The sequence below is a fragment of the Nerophis ophidion genome, linkage group LG10 (assembly GCF_033978795.1).
Source record: "Nerophis ophidion isolate RoL-2023_Sa linkage group LG10, RoL_Noph_v1.0, whole genome shotgun sequence".
NCBI classification, from domain to species: domain Eukaryota; kingdom Metazoa; phylum Chordata; class Actinopteri; order Syngnathiformes; family Syngnathidae; genus Nerophis; species Nerophis ophidion.
This window is the reverse complement of record NC_084620.1, coordinates 17,501,339-17,517,133: the sequence shown is the minus strand read 5'-3', so window position 1 is coordinate 17,517,133 and position 15,795 is coordinate 17,501,339. Positions and strand designations below refer to the sequence as shown.

The 15,795-nt window shown below is 37.9% G+C and overlaps 1 protein-coding gene across 41 annotated transcripts in view; it reads right to left on the bottom strand.

Moving 5' to 3' along the window:
• Positions 1-15,795, bottom strand: part of LOC133560307 (receptor-type tyrosine-protein phosphatase delta) — a 687,524-nt gene that overhangs the window by 105,673 nt on the left and 566,056 nt on the right. For all 41 annotated transcript variants that reach the window (XM_061912688.1, XM_061912687.1, XM_061912702.1 and 38 more), the window contains one exon: positions 10,701-10,842. In XM_061912688.1, coding sequence (XP_061768672.1) covers positions 10,701-10,842 — 142 coding nt within the window. The remainder of the gene's footprint in view (positions 1-10,700; positions 10,843-15,795) is intronic.

The following is a 15,795-nucleotide window of genomic DNA, read 5'->3' as shown; positions in this document are numbered from 1 at the left end:
ACATTTCAGGGGAACATCCATACCGTAACAGAACACAAACACAACAGAACAAAGACCTACAACACCTAGCAGCACTAACTCTTCCGGAATGCTACAATAAACACCTTTGCTACCACCAAACCCCGCTCACCTCTTTGTTATTTTATTTTCAAATGTATTAGCCTGTGGAAAAAGTTAATGTTATTTACCTCAGAAGACTGCATGTAGAAAAAAGGCATTACATTTTTTATGTAGATTTTATTTAATATACCATTGATGTTTTTCGTTTGTTTTGTGAAAGTTGATTTTGCACTATTAAGTTATATAAGCGTTGCATGTTCCATATTCAGTCTGACAGCAAATCAGTGTAGCAAACTGAGCAATAATTAACATTTTATTCATGCACTTTCTCTTGCTACTTCAAGGCTTGGATGTTTGATTCATTCGTTATTGTTATTTTATTTTCAAATGTATTATTAGCCTGTGGAAAAACTTTATTTGGATATTTACCTCAGAAGGATGCAAATAGAAAAGAGGCATTCAATTTTTCTCTAAATTTTATTTGATATGCCATTGATATTTTTCAATTATTATTATTTGAAACTCGATTTTGCATGTCACTATAAAGTTGTGTAAGCCCTGCTTGTTCAATATTCAATGCAAAACTTGTTTGGGTCCCTATTAAAAGGTTAATTTGTTCAACCTCGGCCCGCGGCTTTGTTCAGTTTTAAATTTTGACCCCCTGACTTAAAGGGATTGACATTTTGAGCAAGACCGGCTGGCAAACATGCCCACCGTCCAACTAATTGTCCATAAGTCATTGATGTTCTGTCCAACCATTATCAAACTTTGAGGGCATCTATAACATGTACTGTAAGCTAGAAAGCAAAACATTTCAAAAACAACACAGAGGAGGCACTACAAATGCCCTTCAAAGTCAAAGTTTGTTCTTATGTTTGTAAATAAATGACAATATAAGATAACATTGTTCGGTTACACACATTGTAATTGGATTATATCTTTTTTTTTTGCGCCAAATTTCCACATATGCCCACCGACAAGGGGATTATCTCGCTGAAATAACACAATTATCAAGAACAAAGAAAAAAAGAAATATAGCAAAGGGTAATCTAAGGCTAGAGGGCGAGCTGGACTATTCTCATCTTTTTTTTTCCTCTAAACAATTCAACCTTGGGGTTAAAACTAATGCTGTGGATGTGGAATAAGTCCTAGATAAGCAGTTCAATATGTCACAAAGGTTCAAATCAGGTCTAAAAAAAAAAAAGCCACAGAGACTGTGCTGTGATTTAGCCTAAGGTTTGAGTCCACAGGTGTAAAAAAGTCACTAATGAATATTGCTGCCGCTGTGCCACAGTTGGCTCGCACAGCTAATTCCAATTTAGTGTAATAGGAGTTTTAGCTGGAATAGGCCCGCTCTTAGCCTAAATGGTATTACACCTCACTCGCTTGGAGCCCTCTAAAAGGTACTTTAGTAATTTGCTTAACAGATATGTATTTTTGGGGGGACTGTGGGCGAATAATGTGAGGCTTTTTACCCTCCTCTAAATTGTATGCTAAACTATTCTGTACTTGTGTGATTATCAAATATACCGTTAAGATTTTGTTGTGACTGACAAAAATAATAGCATGCTTACCCTAAATGTGTTGTATTATTTAGACCTTACTTAGTTTTAATCCATTGGAAGATGGCAATGCTATTATTACGCACCACCACAACAAATGGATGACACATTTTCAATCCAAGATCTTTCTAAGTCTTATATCAGAACTGTTACGTGCTATGGCTGAGAAAAGTAATAGAACACTGGTCATGGGTTTGTTGCAGATTTTGAATTATGTCAGTTTTAAATCCGTTGAAAGGGGGCAATGCTATTGTGTTCCAACGAACGGAGGACAAGGCTAGTTAAATGTTGTGTAGTGAGAAAACCTGAGTAACAGTCTAACAATTAAGTCAATTATATCCCAAATTGTTGTGTGATGGTTGACAAACGATCAGCATGCTTGTCCTGGATGTGTTTCAAATGTTGAGCCTTGTGTTCACATCTGTTGGCAGATACTTACAATATGTCAGGGATAAAAGATATTGGCAATAAGACTATTTGATGCAGAATGTTATAGTGCCCCTGCAAAGAAGTTAGCAGCAGCCATGTTCTGTGTTATAGTTGACAAAAATAAGAGCAGACTTGCCCTTGATGTGTTGCAAATTTGGAGCCTTACGAAGTTAAAGTCTGCTGGAAGATGGCTACAGTATTGCATGACCAACAAACAACAACCAGCTGTCAGCAGGTTCTACCCCTGAAAGTGTTAGTGTAGTTAGCCTTTAATCATCGTCTGAGGTTGCTTGACATCTTTACGGGTCACGGCCCAGGAAATTCTGACACTCTATCATCATCAATGAGACACCAGCAACAGTCTAAAGCCTAAAAAAACCCTCTTTTCGGAGAATAACGAAACCTAGCCTTGTAATTTTTAATAATAGATACAGCTAAAAAGCTAGATGGAGTGATGGAACATGGAGGTATGTGAGGCTTTGCAAACTTAGCAAGCACGCATGCTTAACATTGGAAGATGCTAGGGAGGTAACGGTATCTAAATTGCACGGCAGAATATTATCACGCTATTAAGGCCACTGTACGATATTGTTGTGATATATGTCCAAAACAAAAGACATACAAATGCAATAGTGTGTAAAATGAAGTGGAAGGAATGTTTAGGATATACAAACTTACTGTAATTGAACACAAACATAATGCTAACATGTTGTAATAATTTTTTTACCACAAACATGCATTTTTAAATCAAAAATTTGTGAAGGAACATCCACTGTTTCAAGAAAATATTTAAAAAAAAACCTTACAGTTGAGCATCTTTAAAATGACAATGTAATCATCCAGTAGAAAACAATAAAGTTCACTTTAGTGTCTTTGAACTTTTACTTTCTGAGAAGCAGTGTCCTCCACAGTGGATATCTTTATATCAGTTTGGAAAATGCTGTTTCTCAGAAAAGTCGACTAACAATTTAATGAATGGATGAGAAAGATATTTCGAAGCAAAATACTTTCCGGACCAAAAATCACTCTATATTCTCTACTGCTCGTTTGTGTTACCATATCTGAGTTACTGTGCATAAATATGGGGAAATAACTTCCAAAGTCCACTTCATTCATTAACTGTGTTACGAAAAAGATCAATTAGGATAGTACATAATGTTGGATATAGAGAACATACAAACCCTTTGTTTATTGAATCAAAAATATTCTAATTAAATTATTTGGTAAATTTGTTGGCCCTGTGATGAGCTGGCGACTTGTCCAGGGTGTACACCGCCTTCCACCCGATTGTAGCTGGGATAGGCACCAGCGCCTCCCGCGATCCCAAAGCGAATAAGCGGTAGAAAATGGACGGATGGATTTGCTAAAATTATGTACAAAGCAAATTATAACCTGCTACCCAAAAATGTACAACAACTTTTCTTAAAAAAAGAAGAAAAATATAACCTTAGTGGAAATTTAACTTAAAATATTTGTATGTACGTACAACACTTAAGACCTTTAGTACATCAGTATATGGATAAGTAAACAATGTACTAATATGATCCACTTTGAGATATTGTTCAAATTAAAAGTGCCTTTAAAATACAAGGAAGAAGAATCTTGAGAAATACCTTATTGAAAAGGATATATTGTTCATCTCAGTACAGTAATCATGACTGACTTAATTATCAATTGCAAGAACTGCTATACTAATCATTCACTGATGTATTTGTGTTACAAAAGAAGACTGTAAGTGAACATATGTATTTGTACAGCAAGTGCTCTAAAGTGGGAAAAGGATAGGATGAAATAAGATTGGCTTTTTTCTAATCCTTTTCGGACATGTCGTAAAGAGAAATTATATGAAATTATGTGATATATCATGTTGTTAGTGTGTTCATGTTGAAAATAAACAACTCAACTTTTAATCACGTAAATACCTCACAAACTGATGTTCAGCTTTGCGGTCTTCAAATATATTTTCTGGGTGACAGATTATGATGTGGTGACTTGTCCAAGGTGTACGCTGCCTTTCGCCCGAGTCCAGATGAGAGAGTCAAACGGTAGAAATGGATGGATGGATTGAGGATTTATCAAGTAGCTTTTCAGGATTTCCCGCTGTAAAAGCTTTTTTTTCCCGTGATTTTACTCCGTGCGGTGCAACGTGACCGGCCGGCCTTGTCACCTTGGAAACGCTCGAGACAAAAGTGGTGCACTTTGCTTTGCAAAACACACCACTTTTTTTACCTCTGCCAAGGAGGTCATAAAGTTTTCACCTGCGTTTGTTGATCAGCAGCATAACTCAAATATTTATGGATAGGTTGTGACAATTTTTTTCAGTAAATATCCCAAAAAACAATTCTCTCATCTTCGACGAACAAACTTTACTTCATGCTTATGATGTTCCACGCCCCCAACCATGCCGCCTCCATGCTGTGCGGAGGATTGTGGAATATATAGTATATATTCAGACCTGGCAAATGCTAAAGCGCCAGACAAAAACTACACACCAAGCTGTTGTTTGATACCATCAAGCCTCAATGCAAGACTTTGAAACCAACATACCATGGTATCTATAACACCGTTACGGCCCTAAAAGATGTCGGTCATCATGGCACCCGATGGACCACATTATTTTACCATGGGAACGGTTATAAATATGTAAATATAAATACATTGAGTAAAGTATAGACCAATACAAAGGCCTAACAATCTCTTTAATCCAGGAAAAAATACAAATACATTATTAAACTTCTGCATGTGGCGGCCACTGCCCTACTTGACTACGGTGCAAGTGGACATACAGCAAAAAGTTAAAAAAAATAAGTCAAAGAGCAAGTAACCAATCAATAAGTATAAATAACAAAAAAAGAACTAAAAAAGTAGAAAAAGGAATACAAAAAACAAAAACATAAAAAAAAAGGGAAAGCCGGAGAAATGTTGATCCTGACTGTGTAAACTCAGTTTTTCTTTTTTTTTGTCTCCTCGGACAAAACTTTTCCTTTCTTTGGTTGTTTTGGAGCTTCGGCCATGGTAGCAGGAATTTGCAAGAAGGTGTTCTTCTCCTGCTTTTTGTTTTGTGGCGACACATATGCGTTCACATCGACTTCTCTCTTTTTAGCGAATGGGGAAAGAAGGAGTGACGTACTGTATGCTGTAGAACTAGTCAGCACATTTGTAGTTTATTATGTGAAAGGGTTCCTGCCACCCACCTCAATTTCGCGATACAGATCCCCTGGCCATGACAGAGATGTCATTCATCCATCCATCCATTTTCTACCGCTTATTCCCTTTTGGGGTCGCGGGGGGCGCTGGCGCCCATCTCAGCTACAATCGGGCGGGAGGCGGGGTACACCCTGGACAAGTCGCCACCTCATCGCAGGGCCAACACAGATAAACAGACAACATTCACACTCACATTCACACACTAGGGCCAATTTAGTGTTGCCAATCAACCTATCCCCAGGTGCATGTCTTTGGAGGTGGGAGGAAGCCGGAGTACCCGGAGGGAACCCACGCATTCACGGGGAGAACATGCAAACTCCACATAGAAAGATCCCGAGCCTGGATTTGAACCCAGGACAGCAGGAACTTCGTATTGTGAGGCAGACGTACTAACCCCTCTACCACCGAGAAGCCCAGAAATGTCATTCAACTAAATGTAAGTCAATGTATCATCCCAAACATTATGAAAATATTTTATGAAGGTTGAAAGGTTACTTATGCTGCTTTAAGTCATAAGAGTTGTGCATTTATCTCAAAACACTATTATCCATTTTGACAACACTGTTCAGTTTATAGTTATTACTGAAATGATGTTTACTTTTTCTGTTAAACAATGCTTAGAAACTGCACATAGTTACAGTATTATTATAAATGTATGAGGGTGCCTTTGTTTTGATTAAAAACAAATAGTGAGTCATGACATGGGCCGGGGGTTATCTGTCATATTCTTAAACCAACCACATGCCTTTTGTGGCTCCAGCAGATGTTTTTTCTCCCGACCGACGACCGTGACATCAATCTCATTGGCATATTTTCGGTCTTAAATCACTTGGCGTAGCTTCCAGATACTGATTGGGCCTCCTTGATTTACCACGTAATATATAAAGAGGTGCATTTATTCTTTTTCCAGTGGGGAGATCAATTTCTGCAGGGACAGCCAGCTTCATCTTTTTAATTACAATAATGACTAACTTGTCACTTTTGGTGACGTACGAGCAAGCGATAACTGTCTGTGGAACGGCACATCTTTGATAGCAGTGGAACCAAAAGATTTCTGTTGCCAATCAGCAAAAAACATGATGTCAAATGCAGTATTTTTACACTACTTGCCTACGACACAATGGAACCACAGTTCATAAATTAGATGCTAAATGAATTGGTAAACTTTGCTATTTTTTGCAAATTTTAGCTCATTTGGAATTTGATGCCTGCATTATGTTTCAAAAAAGCTGTCACAAGTGGCAAAAAAAGACTGATCAAGTTGAGGAATGCTCATCAAACACTTATTTGCAAGATCCAATAAGTGAACAGGTTGTTTGGGAACAGGTGGGTGCCATGATTGGGTATACAAGCAGCATCCATGAAACACTCAGTCATTCACAAACAAGGATGCGGCGAGGGTCACCACTTTGTGAACAAATACGTGAGCAAATTGTCGAACAGTTTAAGAACAACATTTCTCAATGAGCTATTGCGAGGAATTTAGGGATTTCACTATCTAAGGTCTGTAATATCATCAGAATGTTCAGGGAATCTAGAGAAATCACTCCACATACTGTAAGAGGCAAAGTCCAAACTCAACATTGAATGCCTGTGACCTCAACTAAGTTGGACTGATGCAAAGTGGAAAAGTGTTCTGTGATCTAACCAGTACACTTTTCAAATTGTTTTTGGAAACAACGTTGTGTCCTCCGGAACAAACAGGAAAAGAACCACCTGGACTTTTATAGGCGCAAAGTTCAAAAGCCAGCATCTGTGATGGTATGGGGGTGTATTAGTGCCCAAGGCATGGGTAACTTACACATCTGTGAAGGCACCATTAATGCTGAAAGGTGCATACAGGTTTTGGAGCAATATATTGTATGTTGCCTTTCAAGCAATGTCATTTTCATGGACACTCCAGTTTATTTCAGCAAAACAACGCCAAGCCACGTGTTACAACAGCGTGGCTTCATAGTTAAAGAGTGCGGGTACTAGACTGGCCTGCCTGTAGTCCAGAAAATGTGTGACACATTATGAAGCGTAAAATACGACAGCAAAGTACCAGGACTGTTGAACAACTTAAGCTGGACATCAAGCAACAATGGGAAAGAATTCCACCTGAAAAGCTTTAAAAATTGGTTTCCTCAGTTCTCAAACGTTGTTGTCAAAAGGCCATGTAACACAGTGGTAAAAATGCCCGTGCCAACTTTTTTGCAATGTGTTGCTGCCATTAAATTCAAAGTTAATAATTATTTGCAATAAAACAATATGTTTTTATGTTCAAACATTAAATATCTTGTCTTTGCAGTCTATTAAATTGAATTAAAGTTGAAAAGGATGTGTAAATCATTGTATTCTGTTTTTATTTACGAACTACACAACATGCCAACTTCACTGGTTTCGGGTGTGTGTGTATATATATATATATATATATATATATATATATATATATATACATATACGTCATATTTTGCTTTAGTTCCTTTAAGTTTTTTTTTATTGTTTTTTTTGGTCGTTACTTTTTTCAAAACTTGCTTCATATTTTCTTAAATTTTTGTGGACACATTTCTTTTTATATAACTTATATTTTAATTAATTTATTTTGTTGTATAGAAAATGGATGGATGAATGGATATTTTTGTTCCTTTTTTGTTTTGGTTGTAAATAGTGCAGCACATTTAGCTTTGATAGCAAATAACCTTATGCTTCCTTGCTGGTAAACTTGACAAACTAGCAGTATTGTCTTTGAATATAATCAGTGACCATGCAGAGGCGCCTCTATTGTATATGCAATGACGATTCAGCTTTTGGCAGCACCGTTACACCATCATCCTACTGCTTCACTTCTCTTCTCACAAATGGAATTGATGCATTCTGTTTTTCCGTCACAGGAGAGCGGCTTCTCATTTTCCGCTCCCCACTGTCGACTTGTACACAGCGACATAAGTTTGTGTGTGAGTGTGTGCACAGGAAATGGCTGTTGACAGCATAATGGGAGTGTGAGGATGCAATATAAATCCTTGATCATGCCTGAATCACGAACTCCAACAGCCCACTGCACACATCATTCCAGCCGGAAGCTCAGCTCGCTTTGACCTTAGGAGGTTTATTGTGTGTTTTGAAGGCTTTTGTGCAACATTACATTGTTTTTCTCTGCTTTTCCCACATGCATTTATGGATACTATCCATTTTTTGGATTTTTTGTTGGCTTCATAATGTATAAGGCAAACTTGTAGTAACAGCATACAAGAGGCTGCCCTCACAAATAGGCGATTTACATTCTCCAGCATAATTTTACCTTTTTAATTTAAAATACATTTTTATTTAATTTAATTGATCAGTTAATTTGTAGTTCCTGCATAAGACATTTACATTAGTTCTGTTGTTTCTTCAGGATTTTTTTACATCATATTTTACGTATTATGGCATCAATTAAGTCTTATTTGTGTCTTATATTTAATTACAGTATACGTCTTATATTCTAGTATTATGTTGTGGTGATCACAATAGATGTATATAGTATTCACAAAGGGCACCGTCCGGTTAAGGAGGTGCAAAGGATATGCTGAGGGAGCAGTTATGTTCCATTAAGTGGAGAGTAAAACTGTCGAAGCACTTCATCTTCAACTCCTGCCTCATCAGTAACACATCTCCACATTGGTGAGCATTTGATGTAAGTGATATCAAAACAAAAACAACACAGCTAACAGGACTATCTTTGCTGTGATGAGCAAATTGACCAACTTTTAGCAGAGAAACACGCGCCCAGAATTTCAGAACTAAGAGCCTAGTGTTTACAAAGAGAAATTACACTCAAGTATTTCTCAACGACGGCCATAGCGATGACCCTATTGGATGATCCTCCGGCTATCTGCAAGTCGAACGCACTCAAGGATACAATATTAATAAATATTGTATAATATTATTATATAAATGACTGTCAACGTGACTATGTGGGTGTTATTTCATGATTTGAATGCTCTAATATTAAAAAAATATATAGAAGGTTGAAAACAATTTTTTATGGTCAATGGAATATTTCCAATATAAGTAAGATTCCTACTTTGTGAAAATGTATTTGTCACGGTCAAGTCTGTAACCAATTAGACGTAATAAACGAGGAACAACGATCGTTCTTCTCTTAAAGACTTTTTGTTATGTGTTAGTTCTTTTTAGAAGATTAATTAGCTTTATTATCTAAACAAAATATACTTCTTTTTTGTGTATTGTTCTTTTATTTATCTGCATTCTTTTCCTAATTTTTTTGTTCCTTTCGAGCATATTCTTTGCACCTTTATAAGATTTGTTTCAGCTCTTTATGCAAAAAAACTAACACTTTAGTTGCCTTTCACTTTATTTTCTAATAATTTTTTAAACTTTGACTGGTCCATTTTGTAGGTTATTTTGCTTTTTCTTTTAATATTATAACAGTTTAACAAGCAAATGTGCCCTCTAAGAGAATTATAGCATATAGACTATGGCAACCTGATTGGATGCAATTATGTTCAGGCAATGCCGGTGCATCTTGGCTTTGTCATACTTTGCATTCCTTGTAGTAAGAAAAAGCCAAACATGTATTTTTTTAAAGAAAAATGCAGCATCAAAAAAAAAGCATGGAAATGGAAACTACAATACAGATGCTAATGCTAGTGCAGTGCATCCTGAGCACATACCCTCAGTTATAAATTGCAAAACATTGTGCAGGGTGGTAAACAGGAGGTAGCTGCAATGTAGACCTTTTCTCTCTCAAATCGGGCCCAGGGGGCTTTTTGTTGGCTCGCTTGGGGAGATAAGCCCGCCAGCTTGAGAGGATGCGAGCGACGAATAAGAAGGGCCGGCAACCTGTCTTTTTGTGTCGTATAGAAGCTGCTAGCTCCTCTTAATAGGAGCTCATTTGCCATGTTGTGTAATTGTGCCGCACTGCCAATGGAGCACACTTCACCCAGGCAGCCTCCTGCCCACCCCCCGCAAGAGCGCCACTTAGAGTGTTTTAGCCAGATATGACAAGCCTTTTGAACTGCCTGTACTGTATTTGCCTTTGACAGCAGTATACAATCAACATGTTTTGCGCACAAAACTCAAATTAGCATTTGCTGATATTTTGTCCATTTTGGAGCAGAAAGCTATAATGGACTTTTAAATTCATTATTGCTGATTTTTTTGTCCCTTTTTTTTTTTTAGCAAAAAGCTGCTAGTCTGGACTCATAGAATCATTTGAATAGCCACACATTAGATAGCTCATGTTACGTAACTTTGATAAGTCCATTAGCTGTCGACTAAGTTTCTCTCTCAATTCAAGTCATTTGCATACACACTGGCACAATAATTAACATGCCAGTTAAATTATGCAAATAGACGTCTATTCTTTAGCCTGCAGTGTTTTATGTTTTAGTCTTTCAAATCAGACTACAAAAAACGCTAGGCAAAGATCCTCTATATGACACGAAAACCACGACCTACCGCGTAAAACAGTGAGGCGTGTGGTGGCGCTCGTCTCGCCAACGCTGTTGGAGGCAACACATTCGTAGATGGCTTCGTCGCGAGGGGTACGAAGTGGCTGGATGCGTAGAACCGAACCAGAGCCGTCGTCAAACTCGATCACCTGCAGGTGCGAGAAATTCGGTGTGTTAAAGGAGAATTAGTTTTGGGGGAGGGGGGTCCCCCAATCAAGATGCGGGACCCTCCATACAGTCAGGACACACTGAAGATGGGGACAACACAATCCGATTTGACATTACTGAACCATTCAACAAGAAGTTCAGTACACAGCATTAAAGATAAACAACATATACTTTCATAAGTGACTGACTTAACTTTAAGAATGGGAATAAAATTTACAAATTGGATAAATTTTGCTTGGGTAAAAAAAAAATCAATTTGAATGCATCCCACACTTAAAGTTACAAGACGCTGTGCTTTATACATAAAATGCATCACACTGGAACATATCAATGGGACAAATACAAATTAGCATCAGGGCCACACTGAAGAGAAAACTATATATGCCGATTTAAAAAAAACACGGCCCCCTGACACCCCTTCTTAACTGTCTATGCGACGTCAAGGCTTGGTTAGCCCAGAATTTTTTAATAATGGATGAGGGAAAAACGGAAATTTTAGTTTTTGGTCCGGCCCTCACTGACTTGGGACCATTGCAAAATTATGTGCGTCCCAAAGTCACCAGCCTTGGCGTCACTATAGACAGCGATTTTAAACTTGACAAACAAGTCAACGGCGTTTTAAAATCGTGTTTTTATCACCTTCGTCTTTTAGTAAAGGTTTAACCGTTTTTATCTTTTAACCTTTTTGAACAAGTCGTGCATGCTTTTATTTTAATTCGCCTGGACTACTGCAATGCACTTTATGCTGGCATTAGCCAAAAAGCTCTCTCCCGGTTGCAGTTAGTCCAGAACGGGGCAGCACGACTTTTAACAGGGGCCAGGAAACGCCAGCATATAACCCCAATTCTTCAGAGTTTGCACTGGCTCCCTGTTCATTTTAGAATTGATTTTAAAACATTGCTGTTTGTTTTTAAATCTTTACATGGACTGGCACCTCAATATATCTCGGACCTCATCCAAATTTAAATTCCTGCGCGCGCTCTGAGGTCCGAGAGCCAGCTCCAGCTCGTGGTGCCCAAGACCAGACTTCAGACCAGGGGAGACAGGGCCTTCTCTGTGGTCGGCCCTAAGCTCTGGAACACTCTGCCACTCCATGTTCAAACTGCTTCCACAGTGGAGTGTTTTAAGTCTTGTCTTAAGACCCACTTTTATTCTTTGGCTTTTAACACTTCGTGAGTTGTGTGGTCCTCTGTCCTCTGTTGTCCTCTGTGTTTTTTATACACTTTGATTTTTATTTTATTGTTTTAATTGATTTTACCCTTTAAAATAGTTTTTAATCATATTTGTTTTTATATTGTTTTTATTGGTTTTATTTTTATTTATTTTTTGTTTTATTCAGTCATTGGTGGAGCATAATATTGTTTTTAACATGGCTGTGCACCACTTTGGAAACTTTATTGTTGTTTAAATGTGCTATATAAATAAAGTGGATTGGATTGGATGTACACAGTAGTGTTGTAACGATACCAATATTTTGGTACCCGTACTAAAATTATTTTGGTACTTTTCTAAATAAAGGGTACGATAAAAAAACTGCATTTTGACAAAAAAATCTTAGGGTACATTAAACATATGTTTCTTATTGCAGTTAAGTCCTTAAATGAGAAACATAATAGACAACTTGTGTTTTAGTAGTAAGTAAACAAACAAAGGCTCCTAATTAGTCCGCTGACATGCAGTAACACATTGTGTCATTTTCCATTCTATTATTTTGTCAACGTTATTAAGGAAAAGTGGTAGAAAATTAATCATTAATCTCCTTGTTCATTAACTGTTAATATTTGCTTACTTTCTCTTTTAACGTGTTCTGCCTATATGTCTGTTAAAATATAATAATCACTTATTCTTCTGTTGTTTGATACTTTACTTTAGTTTTGGATGATACCACCAATTTGGGTATCAACCCGATACCAAGTCATTACAGGATCATACATTGGTCATATTCAAAGTCCTCATGTGTCCAGGGACATATTTCCTTAATTTATAAACATAACATACATTTAAAAAAAACGAAAGAAGATGTTGTGATGCCAAAAAATAGCGATGTAATCATAGTAGTATCGACTAGATATGTGACTGTACTTGATATCATCAGAGTGGATGTCAGGTGTAGATCCACCAATGGAGTTTGTTTACACTTTGATGCCGGTGAGCCACAGCGTGTGGTGAAGCATGTTTAGCTATTCCTCGTCCTGCAGGGATGATACTTGTAAGAAACGTACTTTATTTGTTGCCATGGAGGCAAGGATCAGTGATTTAGACGTCACTAAAACACTGCCGATGGCGGATGGACGTTAGCCGCTAGCTAGCTAGCCATGTCTTAAAGCACCTCTTCCTGAGGGCGTTTCAGTGTTATAACTTCACCTTTATCTTTAGTTTTTACACCAAAATGCGTCCGTTCTCCCTTTTATGTCTACACACTGTGTCTGCTTGCAAGTACTCTGTGATTTTGTGCTGCTGAGCATGCTCCTCTGCTTGCAAACCAGCAAAGTCACGATGTGACTTTGACGTGGGCCCGGTACCTTTTAGAGACCAGTATCGTACCGAAGATGTTTATTAGTATCGCTGTACTATACTAATACTGGTATACCATACACCCCTGATACACAGTTTCTACGATAAGGGAGCGATGTAAAAAGTACAACAATTATATTCATTCATTCATCCATTTTCTACCTCTTATTCCCTTTTGCGGTCAGTGGGGTCGGTGGGGGCGCTGGCGCCTATCTCAGCTACAATCAGGCGGAAGGCGGCGTACACCCTGGACAAGTCACCACCTCATCACAGGGCCAACACAGATAGACAGACAACATTCACACTCACATTCACACACTAGGGCCAATTTAGTGTTGCCAATCAACCTATCCTCAGGTGCATGTCTTTGGAGGTGGGAGGAAGCCGGAGTACCCGGAGGGAACCCACGTAGTCACGGGGAGAACATGCAAACTCCACACAGAAAGATCCCGAGCCTGGGATTGAACCCAGGACTGCAGGACCTTTGTATTGTGAGGCAGACACACTAACTCCTCTACCACCGTGAAGCCCACACAATTTTTAAGACAAAAACTCTAATCTTACAAGAGTGTCGCCATAACAACAAAAAGTCACACGGTTACACGAATAAAGGAGTAATGTTACAAGACAAAATGTCGGAGGATGTTTCATGACAAATGTACGGTGGAACCATAATTTATAAACGTCTCAATTTGCGACCTTTTCCGTTTGCAAATCGCGCCAATTATGGCTGTGTGTGTGACCCATGTCTGAGCGTACGAAAGCTGCATTCAGTCATCCATTTTGCATGCCGCTTGAAGCCATTGGGGCCTCCATTTTGATGACATCGCTTCTTGTAGTACAGCCATTTTGAAGAGATGTGGACCCCTACATCAGGTCCTCTTTACAGTCTGTAGACACGGCGGCACCCATTTCGAAGTTCTTTAACGGCTAGTGGCCCTTCTGACTTGTTTATTTCCACAATTGTGCGCTTTTCTACCTTCAAGGTACTCAAATTGCTTTGACACTACTTCCACATTTACCCATTCACACACACATTCACACACTGATGGAGGGAACTGCCATGCAAGACGCTAACCAGCACCCATCAGTAGCAAGGGTGAAGTGTCTTGCTTGGGACACAACGGACGTGACGAGGTTGGTACTAGGTGGGGATTGAACCAGGGACCCTCAGGTTGCGCATGGCCACTCTCTCCCACTTCCCCACGCCGTCCCTATTGCTCTGTTTATTGCAGTTCTCAGTGTTGCTGGGTCAGGTTTGGTTTTGGAATTGGATTGCATTGTCATGGTATTGCTGTGTATTGGTTTGTTGGATTGATGATAAAAAAAGAAATACATTTAAAAAATTTAAAAAAAAATAGATTTTTTTAAAAATGAGAATCGATTCTGAATCGCACAACGTGAGAATCGTGATTCATATTCGAATCGATTTTTTTCCCACACCCCTTATACATATATATATATATATATATATATATATATATATATATATATACACACACACACACACACTACAGTGTCGTCATCACAGTGTGCATTTATTTTTTAGTAAAATAGGGATTTTGTTGAGGCTACAACTAATTATTTATGTTTTCCATTCATTCTTATGGGTAACACTGCCTCATTATATGAACTTTTCAGTTTACAAACCATGTTCAAGAACTAATTACGTTTGTAAAACGATGTTCCACTGTAAACTCTTAACAATTAAGACGTACAAAAAAATGTTGTAACATTACAAAAATATTGTAATGTTATGAGAACAAAAACCATCAGACATTGTCGTGAAATCTTTAAAGGCAAAAGTTGTATTCAAATGAGCTTGAAGACAGTGTGAAAATTGTAACAATACAAGAAATAATTAGTCATGTCCCACGCTGACGTGATATTGTATTTGCAAAGAAAAAGTTGCACGATTAAAGTTATGAAAAATGTCGAACGATTAAGTTATGGCAAAGACAAAAGTATGATGTTTTACGAGGGAAAAAAGTTGCGAGATTGCATAAGATTATAGAAAAAAATGTATTTCAAGACAAAAAAAGTTGTAATCCAATGAGAATTAACATATGGTTATGGGATAAAATAATTTTTACATTACTATTTTTTCGGTGCGGCCCTTGTACTCGGTCATAGACAAGCACAGACAGTAAAACAGTTAACCGTATGATGAGGTGACGTAGCGTGACAAACAAAAGACAACTCTATTGTCACGCACGACACATAACAACATAAAAACAAACAACAAACACAACAGGACAGTGTTTGTTTATACAGTAGCTTCTTGTACATGCTTTAGGTTGAATACTCACTGATTTTTAGAAAGCCCTGCATCGTAACTCAAAACTTTTAAAGCATAGTTTTATCACAAATAAAACTGTTGGCATTCACACACTCTCACACACACTATCTCACACACTCTC